Genomic DNA, 16,885 nt, shown 5'->3' on the forward strand with positions numbered 1-16,885 from the left:
AATCATCCAGCTTCATTTGGTTGCTTCCTAAAATAAAAGAAAAATCCCAAACAGAAGAGCCAACTTCCAACAAAACTGTTTGCCTTTTATTCATATGTTTTTTAAAAATATCCACCCTGGCATTCTCTGTCATTCCCTCTGCTCCTTGCCCTCTACAAATTCTTTTAGCATAAATTTGTATTTTGTAATCGTTAGCCCTTTACAAAGCAGCCAATACATTCAACTAGAGATAAGGTAATAACTTTCCAATGGAGTAGGAAATTACAGCAGCATCGTTAGGCTAATGAGTTTTGGCTAAAGAGTTCTTCCTTCTCAAGCAGAGCCTCAAGATGAAGCATTTTTGTTTGTACCTCGAGTACTGGTAACAGTTATTCCAGACATTGAACACACGACACTTCACCAGGTAACCAAGAATATTCTGAGACAAAACAAGGTGGTTTTGAGGTTGCTGACATGATGTTACTCTAGCGTCTTTCAAATGTTAACTTAAAAGTTGGAACTGTATTTCATACACTGAGGATTGCTTAAAACACTGAGCCTCCCAATACCCCCAGCACTTCTCAAGATGAGCCTATGGTGGAAACATTTTCTTGCTTCAAAGCAAGTTCCAGTTGATTTGCACAGTGATCATTAAACTCACCCTTCACTGAACTATCCCAGCTCTAAAGGTTGCACAAAGTGTCTTTTTTTTTTTTGCAGTTCCTTCACTGGAGATATCCCAGCTTTTCGGGATAGATTGCATTGTCTGACCTTGAAAATTTGTATGAGGATCCCAGACTGGGTCACTCACCTGGGGAATGAAGAATTTCCCCCTAAATCTCTTTTTCAGTGTCCAAGGTGATGGATTTTAAACTTTATCTGAGGTTGTCTCATACCTTTCTTTCGTAACTGCTCTATTCTCTTATCAACTACATCGTTACAAGAGTAAGGGGGGTGAGGACAGGAGAAAGCAGCTGAACCCAGAGGCAGCAGGGTTTGGGCCATGCTGCAGACAGAGCAATTGGCTGTTAAGTTTCCCAGTTTTAAATCACAGGTTCACAAGAGCTGTTGCTCGTGGCTGCTCTGGGCTCCCAGACTGCCTTACACAGGTGAACCTCTGTAGCCCAGCAGAGCTTTGTCCTGTGAGAAACAGAACTCAAGGTTAGCACCAAAACTGTCAGAATCTGTTGCTTCATTTTGGATGTTGTGCCTTCAAACAGTAAGAGAACAGAGATTAAAATTGCTGAGATACTAATCACCCATCACACCCCCCTCAGGACACATCTCCGTGGCTCTACCTCAGCACCAGTCTGAAACACCTTCCATTAAAACCTTGAGCTCTTCCACAATATTTGGTTCTATCATCCAGCCCCTAATTTGTTCTTTTGTGGAAGCTCTTCTGATCCTGCCAACAGCAAACTGATAATGTTGCAAAAAAGAACTGGAACGTGCCCCTTGATGTGGCAATTCCTGACCCCTACACAGCTGCTCCTTGCTCTGCCTGATCTCTGCTGGCACTCTGGCATTTTAGTTGCAAGAATGATACAGTTCCAAAGTCACATCAAATACCAGAAAACTACAGATAGAAACACTGTACTTCACTATTAATAATTCACATAAAATTCACAGCCTAAAAACAATAGTTTGCATAACAGAACAACAGAACTGAGAGAATTCCCAACATTACTGCCTCTGTCCTTAGGCTTGTCTTTCTCCAAACTTGAGTAGTAGTATATTAAAAAATAAATTAGCCAACTCATTCAAAAAAATGACTGGGTAAATTAAAGTGAAGAGATAAATTCACATTTAAATTTTGAATTTGCTTACGTTTGTCTACTGGTACCCCAGCCTTAGAAAGCATGTTACACAAGAATCTCTAATGTCAGCATCTTCTCCCTCAAAAACTTATCCTTCTCCCTATTGGGGACAATGTTTAAAGGTTTTATTTTGTCCTGTCATTAAATAATTTTGAGGCAGACTTCCTAATTGAAAAAAAAAATAGGAAAATCTGCAAGTTTTGTTTTCTGGTGGATTTGTAATTATCTATTACATATTTGGTCAGTTATCCACATTACAGAGGTATTAATGCTGTTGTTACCCTGGGGAATTCCCTGTGTCTTCTACAAAACCAGGCTAAGTTTATAGGACGCAGAACTCAGAAAAAACCCTCCACCTTATTATTTTTACATTTGATCCAGTGAGAGATCTTATTTGCCTCCCCATCTCCTCCCATGTTGCCTTTCCAGGTCAGATTTGTGCTTTATACTGCACCCATTTTGCTCAGCTCAGTACACTGAAAGTAACCTGGGTAAAAAGCAGTTTGAGCTTTTAATAAGATGAGAATCAGGGTTCAAAACAATTAATTATGAAGCCGGTACTTCTGGCTCCAATTTTAGCAGTCTGAGCACTACAGTAACACTAAAGCAGTTTCACTTCCCCACAACTGACACACATCCACTCACGGGACTGAAGCCAACCAGGTATGACCAGAATTAAAATAGGCTCACTCTTGGAATTTGTCATCAGTCACCAGAGGGATTTTTCAGTGTCAAGCTTTCATCAGCAGAGCTTCAGAAATCCCCTTTGTAGCTTATTTTATTTACAAAGGTGCTTCAAAGTTTGTCATAGAACAGGAAGATTTTTTCCCAAGGGATGAATTTTCAGAGATAGCAAGCTGAGGAAGAAGGGCACCGTTTGGTTTTGGACTGCAAACAGATGTTTGCTTATAAATATTTTTACTGTTACACAAACTCAACATGTATTTTAGAGATGAGGACCTGCTCCTGTGCAAGATTTCCACTGATAGCAATCTATGGCCCTGATCCTGCTTATTAAAGTTAGTAGGAATTTTATTATCTACTTCCATGGAAGAGGTCTTGCAAGTGCCAGCATTGTTAGGAATACACACAGCGCATTAGGTACAGCTGGGGAAAGAAGAGAACTTACTCTCTTCCACAATGAGTTACATAATTTTTTAACTTAGAACAACTTTATCACTCTTAAGACATTTGTATAGCACCAATCACCAAGAGCATTGTCACTAAGGCACTGGACTGGTACTCAGCTGTCACAGGCTCTGCCTCCAGATCTAGAGTCAATCTCCTGTGTTTATGTCTTTTGTTTTCACTGGCACATGATTTTTGACATTGGAAAATAAGGTAAATAATACAAAACATCCTCCATCATTTACAGGAACAACACACCACGACGAATTACAAGGTGCTCAAGCTCTGAAGCCATGAACGTTAACATTTCTGTGCATAGATTTCTTGGCAGAAGGAAATTATCCTGCAGGTATCAATACCGTGCAGCACAGTGGAGCAGTGATAGCTTCCCTTCCTCTGGAGTTAGGACATACCCTCAGTTAAATCCTGCCCTTGATGCCACAAATCAAAATAGTTTAGATAAATGAAGAAAAGCCCTCAGGACTCCTGCCTATGACAGCTAATCCAGGATGCCTTCCTAGGCTTTTGCATCAAAATCTGCTCCTATCAACTTGCAGAGCTCCAGTTTCAGCCTCTGAGAGCAGTGTTTGATGCTTTCAGAGGCAGATGAATCCTTTCTTAGTCTGTAGTGGATTTATCTCTCCACATTATTAAAAAAGAAAAAAATCTTTAGGAGTTATCCCTACTCTGCTGCACCACACTGAATGTGTGCTCTGATGCACGAATTACTAAAAGTTCTTGGGGTGAAATAAGTTACTGCAAATGCACAGTAGCTGATTTTGAAACCACAACATCTCTACAATTTATTATTATTTTTACAAAATACCCAAAGTGATCAGACCATATTGTAGGTTACTGGCTTGCCGAAGGTTGTTTTAAAATCAAAACCATTTCTGAGTTACAGAAGTGCCAAAAACAATCTTGAACCAGGTTTGTTTGTTGTTTTTTGTTGTTTTCTTTTTAAACCAACCCCCATCCAACAAAACAGTTGTATAACTTAAAACAGAAACAAGAGTTTGTGTTGGAAACTGTTTAAAAACCAACCCACCAAATCATGCTTGAGCAGAAGCCTTGTATGGCAAAGATTCAGCTTAGGGCAGTTGAGTGCCAAGGTAAGACCCTCCATAGGTTTACAATGGAAATACTGACACAACCTCAACTACAGTGATGCAAATGTGCCCTAAAAACACTGTATTTGCTTTTATTAATAAAAGTGGTAGTGTTTACATTTGCAGGTATCTTACACTTCAGCATCACGATGAATACTGAGTAGAATGAGTTAAGTTTTGGCTGTAAGGTCAGAAGTTTCCAAACAGATGAATGAGACAGAAGTGACAGTCCTCAATCATGAAAACAAGAAGTTCAAATAAATAAATAAAACAAAACTAAGAAATATGGGTAAGCATTAGGTTGGAATGGTTCAATTAACTGCAAATTATGGCCACTAAATTAGAGACAGAAGAAAACACAGTTACTTATTAAATAGCAAGCATTAAAGCTTTATGGTTTTGTATTTAAAAAAAAAAAAGAAAAAGAAAGCTGTTAAAAATAAGACTTGCATTTACCAGGCCACCAAACTGCATGGACTAATAAAGAGACTAACAAAGGCAATACTGAGACATTAAGACACACACACGCTCCGTACTTGTGCAACTCAACCATATTCAAAACAATTGCCTTTTTCCTCACATAAGAAAAAAAAAAGCATCCCCTAAACATATCTGTTCATATAAAGCTTTAGGTTTCTTAAACTTTTGCTGTCTTATATAGCTCATTGTTATTATGTGTCCTCCTCATCAGAGGAAGCAGCTTATTTTATTAATTTTTTTAATGGAGGTGCTTTGTTTCTCTCAGACAAGAGATTACATTCCTCACACCACTACAGGTTTTCTCCATTTATAAATTTGGTGTTTACACCAACTCCTCCTAGGCTTAAAAAGATAAGGGTTGGCACTAAAATAAAGATTTTGGCTCCTGTAACTAAAATTAAGGCTCACAATGAATTTCCTTTCCACTACGTGTGTCCCATTTTTACCTAGTGGAAATGCCAGCCCTTCACCTACAGGCACTGGATACATTCTGAATTGCAGGGGCCTGTTTTCAGTCACGTTTTCTCCTACAGCTTTACAAAGTTCAGGTGGCAACTGTCTAAACCTGTGAACAGGAAAGATCATTCTTGAAAGGCGAGTAACAACTGCAGCTAAATTTTTTAGACTATTCAGTGTCTTCTGGAAGTAATTCTGAATTGAGATGGGACAGTAACTCCCTCATATCCCTGCTCTTCAGTGAAAATGGACTATGTGATTCATTTTAAGACTTTAGCCACACAAAAGCAAATGAAAAGTCACAATTCTGAACAGTTGCAGTTCTTAGTATTGAAAAGGCATCCGATACCTGAAGCAAATCTAGCTGCACAGACATCACTGACCACACCTCACTTGAATTTAAACTGGATCTCTTTCCAAAAAAAGAAAGCCAACACGGTCTCTTGAGTGGAGGGAAGCTAGTGTGAAAGGCAAAGAGGCAAGAATTTTGGTGTTTGTTTTTGTTTCTTTTCCTTTTGAAGTCACTGCAGTAAGATCCAGATCAGTTTAGGGGTGTAAATGAAGGGGGAACAGGGGTGTTTGAGTAATATAGGCTAACACTGTTCTAGATGTGTTATTACACCTGTAATTTCTGACTCTGTACAAATTGTACACGTAGGTTTAGACACATGAAAAAGTAACACACTCACAGAGACATAAAACACCTAGGTATAAAATATAAAGCAGTGTAGTAGTTACTAAAATTACATGCTCTCTTATTGCTACAGTGATTTTTGCTCTTTTTTCTTTTTACTGTACCACATGTTGTTCTAAGCATATAATTTGCATAAATTATTCAAGTTTAAGAAAAAATCCACACATCTTCACTTTTAAGCTACTTATATAGTTAATATAAAACAAAAAAGGTTCTAAAGTATCTCTTTATTAAAAGAGAAATAAAAATGTCATTTGAAACTGGAATTCAGTGGCCAAATCCAAGGGCAGTGCACACCTTGTCATTCCGGTAGTCGTTGCCCACGCAGCGCAAGCCGAGGTTGGTGGGTATTTGGCCCAGTCTAGAGATGGTCACCAGACCTGCATGATGCCCTACGTGTCTGTTATTGTTCTGGTTTTTGTCTTTAGCAAAAAAGGACTATGAATGACCAAAGACTAACATTTATAATTTGTAGCAAAATTTGGTTTTATGTAGAAACAAGCCATGTTTTGCATTTGGATAGAGATTTAAATGAATTAAAGCTAAAAATTAAAAAGCACGATGCTGCAACATCTGGTCACTTGTTGAAGACCTCACTTTTAAAGTGGTTAAGTTTGCACAATTTGTACTTTTTTCTTTTTTTTTTCTTTTTTTTTTCCTTTTTTTTTTTACTAAACAGTATTTTTCCTTCTTTTATAAACCAGAAAAACTAAACTACAGATAAATTTTCCCTACCTTGAGCTAATGCTGCAGATAGGGTTGACAAAGCTGTACAGCGCAATCAAACATACTTACATCTTAGCTCATTGTACAGGTACAGCCATAATCAAGGCACAAAGATCTTCTACAAGTTATTTTCAATAAAGTTGTACAAAATAATACATTTTACAGTCTGTACAAGAATAATAATCCAGCAGTAAAATAAAAAATGAGGGAAGGGAAGAAGAAAAAGAAGGGAAAGACTGTGAGGACTACAGTCCAGATAATGATTTTTAGAGCAGACAGGATCATCAGTGGACAAACTGAAAACAGTGTGTGGTTAACTCTTTCTGCAATCACAGGCCATACGCAGTTCAACTCATAAATGTCCACGGTTGTCTTTAGACCACCAAGACTGGTTTTAAAAATACCCTTCTGAAAGGTAGCAGTTGGTTTTTGCACTGTCTAGGTCTGTTGGAGAATTGTCAGTATTTCCGCCCAAAGCCACATTACAGTCAGAGAACCAAACTCAAGGGTCTGTCTTCAAACTTGGTCTGTGACTTGGCACCTTCGTTACTCGGATGCAGTGAGTGATACAAAGTGGAGATCACAGGTTATAGGATTATGCCCGCAGCAGTGCTAAATTACCTAAAGTTTTCTCTCCCCCAATTTTTGTTTCACATTTTAATTTTTTCATCCCCAATTCTTTCAGGTGTTCCACATTCAGGGCTTTTAATTAATTAGGTTTTATTTCTTTTTTTTGTTTTGTTTTGGTTTTTTTTTCCCTCTCTTTTTTGTTAATAACAGTGTTAGGGAATCCTCATGGAAATGGCCTTTTAAGTGTTAGGGGCCATCTCAATCTGTCCGAGGGGTACAGAAGCAAGCTTAGAAGTGCTGCTATTGTCCAGCAAGGAGAAAAAGTTGAGGGGTGCAAATCAATGGGAGATTCAAACAGTTCTCTTCCACCCTATGTGGGCAAGGGTGTTTTTTTTCTTTTTTTTAATAAGGAATAAGGAGTCCAAAACACAGAAAAAAGTGCTCTCCATCACAACAACTCGTATTGGCGAAGGTGCATGCGCTGAATAATGTCCCGACAGTCATTGAAAACCCTCCGGATGTTCTCTGTGTCCACAGCACACGTGAAGTGAGGGTAGCAGTAGTGCCTTCCATCTCCACTTGCTGTGCTGATTCTCTGTGCAAAGCAAGAGAGAGACACTGGGTTAAAATAAAACCCACTGGGGAAACCCCACCCTGTCCCCAAAATTGGGCTGAATGAAGGTGAGATGTGAATGTGTGAGTTGTGTCTTCAGAAAGTGGAACTGAGTGGCAAAATACCCACAAGTTTTCGCTCTCTCACCTGGAACGTGAAGTTTAAAATGATCAGAATTACACGGTGAGATGGTCACTGAGAACTGGGGAATTTCAGAGAGGAATGAGAACTCAGGAAAATGCCATTATTTATATGCAGCTTTGGTGGATTTAGCAACACAACTCCTAGTCCATTTCGCCATGAAAAAAGTAGGATTTTGTCTCCCTGTACAAAGCTTTTATCCCCTTTTATCACACTTACAGAAAGCCTCCCTCAACTTTTAATTTTGCTCCATTTTAAAATGAGTCCACAATTTGATTGCCAGCCTCACCATTACAAGTTACAATATTTAAAAAAACCCCAAACTATGTCCATTATAGCTTCAGCTGACCAGTAATGGGAAAGAGAACATTAATATGTGACAGATGAGGCATCTTTTGATTAGTCTCTATCTTTAAAAATAATGCATGGAATAAAAATCTGGTCCTATTAATAACAGCAGAACTTCACTCATCATTCTATTTGGGGTTTCTTAATTCTCACCAATTCTTTTGCTATTTAATTATGTACAAACAAATATCCAAACAGCAGCTAAGAAACAGCAGTAAAGGTCATAAATATAACAGTGGTTGATGCAATGTGGATGTTAGATATAAACAACACAAGAAGTGACAGCACTTGGCAATAGCAGAAGGTGAGCAAGAGCTTGGGTTTGAGAAGAATCATGTAAGAAATAGCCAAAGAAAGGAAATACTTACAAGAAACTCGTCTCTAATAAAATACTTGGCCCTTGTAACTCTGGGATCCTCACCAGGCTCTGGTGTTGCTGATTAATAATAAAATAAGTATCTTATTAAAACAGATGTTTTCTGGTAATAGCACCTAAAAATCTCAACTTGTCCTGTTTTCTGCTCACATATGACAGAAATACACTTAGCAAAACTGACTGTGAGACAAGACAAATCATAACATTATTTAAACCAGCAAGATTTCAGGAGAACAAGGGAATGTTATAATGGTCACAGTACCAGGCATTTGGCAGGTAAGAGAAATGACCACAGGCAGGATTAGGGGGAGTCCCGAGGACACACTTGTGACAAAGTGTCAGACCATGGTCTACACCAAAGTAAAAGGATTTTGTCATGATGAAATTATTAATATATTAAATGTTTTAAGAGGCAGGAATCTCTCATTATTAATACCTAAAATTCAACATTACAATTTGGCTGAAAGACAGTGATGATTACATCTACTTAAGAGTTTTCAAGTCTTAGCTGAAGCTACCAAAACCATCACCAATGTGATTAACAAGGAAGTGATAAACTGCAAATACAACTAGAAATCTTACCATCATCTGGTGTAGTGTAGCGAGCAAATTCTGGAAAGTAGTCTTCAATTTTAGATTTCCCTGCCAAAACTTTCTCTGCTAGCAAATCTTGTTTATTCAGGAAAAGGATTACTGAAATGGTCCGTAGCCACCTGTGAAAATGGAAACCAAACACTGTGAGAAGGCACAGCCCAGATCACATAGAAACTTAAAATAAGTCACCCAAAGTGTGTGGAGACAAGATCATATGACACTGAAATGATTTGGAAAGATTCCTTTTATACCTGAATCCCAAGGGTGTAATTCCAGGTGTGCACACCTTGAGGTTGTTTGGGTGGTCCCCACTTTGTGCTGTTAATCCAAACCCATCCCAGGGGAACATTTCCACCTCCCAAAGCACTGCTCCATCACTGCTTTAATTACTTCAGCCTCAATATGGCAACCACCAATCAGTAGCTGTGCAGAGCTCTTTTCAATGAGCTGAGTGTAATAAACATTAAAGGTGGGAGGCTGTGACCAAAGAATCAGCCCAGACTGTGTGGGGAGATGTGAGTAACAGAGCCCCCAGTGCTGTTAACCCTGGGGGGCAGCCAAGCACCACATAGCTCCTCACTCACCTTCCTCCTCAGGGGATGGAGGAGGAGGAAAGGAAGAATGAAAGCAAAAAAATCTGGGGGTCAAGATAAAATAGAAATAATGATTGTTTAATTAGTGAAGGGTAAGTGGAAGCGAGGAGAAGACAAAACCAGTGATGTAAAGGAAATCACTCACCACCTCCTGTGGGCAGACCAATACCCAGCAAGCTGGGTAACCTCCCGAAATCCCCTCTTTTCCCTCTTACTGTAAAGCATGATGTTATGTGGCATGGAACACACCTCTGGTCAGTTTGGGTCTGCTCACCTGTGTCCCCTCCCAACATCCCCATGGATTCACTGCAGGGGCAGAGTAAGGATCAGAGAGGGCCTTGATGCTCTGCACACACTGCTCAGCAGCATTAGTGTGCCATCAGCATTGTTTTGGGCAAAACCTAAACCACAGCACTGTATGAGCTGTTATGGAGAAAACGAACTTTGTCCCAGCCAGGCCCATCCACGAGTGGTGACTGCAGTATGAGACGGGATCAGTAATCTCAGTGATAAGAGCCATTCACAGACCTGTTGTTCCAGATACTCTTGAAGAGGTTTAGTGCTTCCTGCAGCCGATTGGTCTGATTGTCCTCTCGTATCACCATGTTGTAGCTACTGCTCGCCACCACAAATATGATAGCAGTCACATCTAAACCAAGAAATACCCTTTAGTTAATGCCAGACTTCGGAAGAAACATCCAGGAATCATGAAATTCAATAGGAAGCTGCCAGACTCTCAGCTCCATGCAGAGAACAGGCTGGGATGATGCTGCTGACAGCGTTTTAAATACCAGGAATCAAAAAAGAAAGTGAAGAAACCATGAAAGAGAGGCAAGGCAGGCCCCAGAACAGAAGCTGACAGAATGACAGAAAGTATAGGAAAGAAAGGAACTGAAGCAAGAGAGAGAAACTGAAGAAAGCCAAGAGGAGAATTTAAAGGAGATTTAAAACATGTAAAGAAAATTGGAAACAACTGTGAATTATCAGGAAAGGACAGGGAGGCCCTTGGGGAGAAACCTCAGGACAAACAGCACTTTTTATCTGCATGAAGAGTAATAATGACAACAGCAGACTGCAGTGAATTCATGGTTAATTGCTCTGGTCCCCCTGTAGTGTGTTTTACTGCTTAGAGCCCCATCTCTTCCCCGGGAGGCATTCCCAGGATCACAGGATCCGGATCCCTCTGTCTCTGTGGGGCTGTGCTGCTCCAGTCCCTCACACTGACATCCAGGCTCATCTACCTCAGGCACCAGCAGCAGAAGAGATGAGTCAGACCATGAGGTAACAGGAAGAGGAAGGAGCAGAGGTAAAACCCAAACAAATATGTTATTAATAGCACAGCAGAAAATATTGCACAGTCCTTCCCCACACACATACACTGTCCAGCTGATTCTGTGACAGGAACTGTAGCAATGTGCCATGAATTCCAAGTTGCTTTCTGCTTTATTTATTCTCTAGGATCTCATTGTAACTCTTCTACAAAAAGGTGGATTTTTGTGTAACTTCATCAATATTTCGTCCAAACAACAAGGAAGAGAAAATATTTTCACCAAGTGTAGGTTTAAAAACAGCTACCTGGAGAAAGGTGTCACATCTAAACAGAGATACAGAGTAAAACAAAGAGCTGCAGTGAGGGTACCTGTCACATTTCAGGACAGACACAAAATTGCCTAATTTCAGTCATGTGGGAATTAAACCTGACCTAAACTCATGGGGACACTGGTGTTAAGAGACTCCAGCTCTCACCAGATGTGACACCACGTCTAACCAGACAGATGATCCCTACAACTTCATTCTGCACTACTGGGTCAGTGCTGATTCAGAAAGAAGCACCACGACAGAGCAAAGTGGATGCAATTATACACAAAACCATGATATTCTGATTTTAGGCATATAGTAATTATCCTGTATTTTGCATAAGCACATACATATGTAAACCTGCATGTGGAAGACAGAACATGGCTTGGAATTTACACTCTCATGGATGGCAAATAATGCACAAAGCCACCTCCAAAATTAGCTAATTAAATGAAGAGAGGGAAGCCAAAAAAAAATGGCCAAGCTGAAGTTATCAAACTCAAATTCTTCTCCACCTACATTCTCCCTGAAGATGTTCTATGTAGTTTACATATCAAGAAAAACTCCATTCTATACGACTGTTAGATAACTCCTTATTGAGCTATGTGGAAAGATGATGGGTTTCACACAGTTGAGAAAATGAAGATTAGGCACTACAATTTTGCAGAGAACTATTTTATGAAGCCAACAGAAATTCTAATCCTACCATTAAAACACTGGATCCATTTTCGGCGTTCATCTCGTTGCCCTCCGACATCAAACATACTGAGAAAAAACCATAAATCCAGTCAGTCAGAATCATTCTGTGTTGAGTTTTTTGTGTCTGCATACTTACAGAAAAGGTAAAAAATTTTAGGACTTCTGTGTCATAGAAGCTAAAAGGAATCTTGGATTATATGAACCTGAACAGGTAAACAGTCCATGAACATATGCATGCAGAGAAAATAGATTTAAAACATTTTGTTCTTCATGATTTAAAATAAAGCAGAAATTGCACACCAATTTTCATTTCTTCAAGCCAGACTACTAAATTAAAATTAATAAAACACTTGCTTTCTATTAAACACCGATACTTGAGAAATACAGTAGTCTCAATACTATGGTAGGCTCTCCTCCCACCTTACCCATGTATTTGTCTGTGTTGTATTAAAAAAAGTAAAAACATAAAAAAGAAAAAAATTATACTTACTGAAAATTTACTTTATCCACCTGAAACTTGGTTTCAAAAATTCCTGATGTCAAAACTCTGCATCTGAGAAGATCCTAAAGCATAAAGAAAAATTTATGGATTCAACATAGATATTTGGTGAGTTTTCATATATTCAGCAATGGAAATAAACCCCTTTTATTCCATGCTGTACTGCGACACCAGGGAACAGCACTGGAGTGTTCAGTGTCACAGAAGCACAATGGAAATCTCGTGACTGATGTAACCTTGTAAGTCATTTATGTGTATAAACAATGCAAAGGACAAAGCCATTTTTACTGGAGTACTAAATATGTACAGTGCATGGCAATACCTGAATGGCAATTAGAAAAAGAATGAATTATCCCCAAAGATGAAGGAGGCAGGTCACTCGTGTAATTTCCTAACAAAGCTCCACATACCTGGTCAGATGGGGTGTATTCGTTCTGTTTGACTATGTCAATCTTGTCGAGAAAACTGGGGAGCAGAAAGAAAAAAGAGAAACTTGTCAGTCTCAAATCAGACGAACTTTCTAATGCTTTAGTAACTGACGGTTCCCAGGTAAGTTTTGGTGTATTTTAATACTCTCAGGCTCACAAAATGATGAAAAATCGCACACTGAAATGGCTCAATTTGGGTCCTTGCCCGCAGGACGAGCGTTCCCAGCAGCAGCCGGCAGAGGGCTGAGCCCAATTTAATTAATCCACCTGGGAATCTCATCCCAGCCCCTCCCGCCGGCTCCCGCCGCCACAAACACACCAGGAGTTTAATTTAGGTCATTTATTCATACGAATCCTACAATATAACCTGCTACTATTAACGGTAAAGCAATGACTCAAGCAAATTGCCCACATGTACTTTTCCTGAAAGTAAAATGAGTAATTTTAAACAACATATCAACTCTATAGTTCTTTAAATAAATGAAAGCCCTTAACCAATTTCAGTCCAAGTTCAGTTAAGTGACAGGGGACACTGATTTTTCAGTGTTTCAATTTACTTTCTGGAGCAGCAGCAGTAGTTGGGTAAATGGGTAATAAGAGATGTATTTCATTAAAATTGATTAGGTATTACCTACAGATGATACTCTGGAGTATTTAAATTTTTTTTACCAATTAACTATAACCTCATAATTATCTTTCACTTCAACTCAAAGAGCAAAAATCTCAAGGAATTAGTTAATTCTGTTTTATTGTGGTGGCAAAGCAGCAGCTCAGGATGCAGATTTTATGGTGTTTGCCCCCAGTCCCACTGCCCAACACCACGCCCTTGGCCAGGTGCCCCCTGCTCAGCCCCTTCCACTTGAGCAGTGCCTTTACCCCTAACATTAATGATTAATCAGCCCTTAAACCAATAGGCTTCGAGCTCCCTTTGAAATTCCTCTGCATGAATTGTTTTCTCTCTGAAGCAGAAATCACAAAGAAAAGGCGAGTTTTCCCTGCCTCCTTCAACGTGCATTAACAACAGTCACAGCTCAAAGAGGGGAAAAGGGAGCCCTGTCCCAGATTCACGAATAAAAAACCCACCCCCAAGAAAAATCGCCGCAGGACTCAGCCCCAGTTTCAGCCCCAGCTGACTTCCTAAAACACCTAATGAGGAGCAGGGAATGGGGAAAAATAATCGTAGATTTTGACAAAGGCTTCAGTGCAATGCCCTTTTCACCAGGAACTAGATGATCTTGTTTCAGAGACACATGAAAATTAATTTTTGTTTATATTGAATTACAGAATTTTAAACACATTAAAATGTATATTAAGTTAAACACACTACAAAAACACGTGAGACAAAGTACAAAGATCAATTTCCATCATGGAACGTGACATGGCCACAGACACACAAGGATAAAGTGGTGACAGTGCTCTGCAATTTGTAAGCTGGATTTTTTTTCCCCCTATCTTCCAGGCTGTTAAGTAATTTTTTCTTCTTTTTTTTTTTTTTTAATCCAAAGAGAAGAAATAAAACTCTCTGTTCAGTACACAGAGGATGTTAAATATGTACAACACCCGTGAGTTCCAAGCAGCGTGATTGTTTCCACCCCATCCTCTCCCCTCAGAGCACGGTTTCAGAATCACATAGCAATTTCACAAGTTGGAGGATGCTTGAAAAATGTTCCGAACAGAACATGTTCATCAAGATACAAAGGTGATTACTGCAATCACCCAGCCTTTCTGTATGAATTTATCCAAGCAGAACATTTTATGCTGGGTTCCACAAGAGGGGGGTTTTTGGTTTTGTTTTGGGTTTGGGGCTTTTTTGTTTTATTTTTAAACCCTCTGCTAATCAGCTTAATGGATTTTGAAAACTGAAAATTAGAAAATAACAACAAGATATTGCTATAACCTGGAACTGAAAGTACAAACCTCTTACTGTTGTTTATGCAGACTATTTTTAGGTCTATGATTTCCTTGAAAAACATCAGCCACATAGGAGCAGCAGTACTGTACTTGAGATGAATTCCAACAGCAATGCTCATGCCAGGTAAAACAAGTTCAAATGGAATAAACATTTCTTCCTCCCCCCAAAACAAGCTCCAACTTTCAGCAACATCTGAGACTCCTAACAATGCTCGTTGGAGAAGGAAGTCTTTCGGTGTGTGACAGTCACCAGAAAACCCCTCCTGCTTCCAGGGGCATTTTAGGGAAAACACAGCACAGTGATACATTAGATGAAGATTTCCCCCTGTGCCTTTCATAGAAGTCTGTTCCAGCAGCTTTAGAAAGGGCTGAAGGCATTAAAAACCAGTTTGATTTTTTGCTCAAATGTAAAGAAAGGGGATTTTTCTTTCGGTTGGTCAATGCAAAAATAAATTTAAGGAGAAAAAGGGAGCAGAAATTTGATCCGCTCTGATATACCTAAAATGAGGAGCAACAGCAGGAGCATGAGAGTTCAGAAAAGATCAATACACTGTGTGCAGAGACTTCTCAGTCAATGTTAGTCAAGACCAAACAATTTATCCAGTAAATTTAACTAATAATCCAGTCAGATGAGAACAAAGCCCAATTCAAAATAAACACAAATTCACCATCATTAATTTCTATTTTTAATTCTTGCTGTGCTCTACCCAAAACACAAGTGAGGCCACTTGAGTACTACTTTGTGTGCTGAATTCACTGCTGTGAGAGATTGTTCTAAGCCTACTGGAGACGTGCCCACCATCTACTGTGTCAGCAGTGAACTTACAGGGAGAAGCAGAAGTGACCTTGGTGAAATAATTCCCATAAAACTGTCAAACCACAAAACCAAATTTTATACTGCGAGCAAGCCTTGAACAAAGTTACAAAGTCAGTTTTTTTTCTTCTGTAAAATCTTCCCAGAGATTATATGTAAAAGCCATTTTCCAGAAAGCAAATAATTCATTCAGCATTGCTGCCAGTTCTCACTTTGGGCCACATTCTGGACATGACTAAGTAACAGGATCAGCTCCTGCTCTACAAAATTCTGTCACGTAGTAAGAGGCTCTTTGCCTGTGTTATAAAACATTGATACTGCTCTGACACACGCTAACAAAAAAAACCTCAAAAGACTTCAGGTTATTTGTAGTCAGCAACACTGAGAGGAAGCATCTCTAGGACAGCACCAGTTATGTCTCTGAGATATTAAAATGAAAGGTATTAGCAAAAAATTAAAACAATCTGAAATAAAAATGCTGCATTTTTGTGTCCCTTTTTTTTAGCTTAGGGAAGGAAAACCACATGTGAAGCGTTCCAAGCAGTTCTTTGTGACAAATAAGGTGTCTTTAATTTTAAAGGGGCACTCAGGAGGCAGATTCACAGAGAGGTACACAGAGGCTTTCCTTAGCTGCAGCGGGTCTAAGTAATTAAGCCATACATGTATCCCCAATTCTTTCCAAATTTTAATGAAAACCTATTATGTCAAAACATGTCCCAATTTTCAGATCAAGATATATGCCAATACCTGAGTTATTCTGGAGTTCTTTCATCCAGAGAGAGCTGCTTTATCCCAATGTGGGGGGAATTTCCTGAATGAACAGTGCTGCTGCCAGACAAAGCACTGCAGCTTGTTTTCCCTGCTGGAAAGGTGTGTAACACATGAAACCTTCCACCTCAGAACCAGCACAGCTTCACTGTCTGGGGAAGCATGGGAGGGGAACCCAGGCTGCCTTTCCTCGAGCATTTCCTGACAGCCTTCTCAATAAACACTAACTGAAATGTTACTCTGTGATCTGACGAAATGGTTGGCAGACAAGAATTATTTCTTTTTCCTGCTTTGTAAAGAAGAGCTTTTGTTTTCAGCCTAGAACAACATTGGAAAGGTGTCTTCAAACTGACAACACACCTATATTTGAAGAGCTTTATTTCCATCAGGTTTTTTTTTTGGTCAAGTCGTAACTTGAATTTGCATATAAAATGTCTCTCTTAAAAGACACACTGAAATCTCATTGTCAGTGTCAGTAAGACACTTCATTAAATCAAGATTATAACTCATAACCCTCAACAGTACCACTGAAACTCTGTATTTGTGAAGTTCCTTGCCTCTGAA

The 16,885-nt window shown here is 39.3% G+C and overlaps 1 protein-coding gene across 2 annotated transcripts in view; it reads right to left on the minus strand.

The window, feature by feature from the left end:
• Positions 1-64: 64 nt before the first annotated feature.
• Positions 65-16,885, minus strand: part of GNAS (GNAS complex locus) — a 135,957-nt gene continuing 119,136 nt past the window's right edge. For both annotated transcript variants that reach the window (XM_048321550.1, XM_048321551.1), the window contains exons 6-12: positions 12,811-12,865; positions 12,392-12,465; positions 11,909-11,967; positions 10,153-10,273; positions 9,020-9,150; positions 8,430-8,497; positions 65-7,554 (exon numbers count right to left, since the gene is read on the minus strand). In XM_048321550.1, the coding sequence (XP_048177507.1) occupies positions 7,408-7,554; positions 8,430-8,497; positions 9,020-9,150; positions 10,153-10,273; positions 11,909-11,967; positions 12,392-12,465; positions 12,811-12,865 (655 nt within the window). In that variant the 3' untranslated portion in view covers positions 65-7,407. The remainder of the gene's footprint in view (positions 7,555-8,429; positions 8,498-9,019; positions 9,151-10,152; positions 10,274-11,908; positions 11,968-12,391; positions 12,466-12,810; positions 12,866-16,885) is intronic.

The sequence above is a fragment of the Corvus hawaiiensis genome, chromosome 17 (assembly GCF_020740725.1).
Source record: "Corvus hawaiiensis isolate bCorHaw1 chromosome 17, bCorHaw1.pri.cur, whole genome shotgun sequence".
Taxonomy (NCBI): Eukaryota; Metazoa; Chordata; class Aves; order Passeriformes; family Corvidae; genus Corvus; species Corvus hawaiiensis.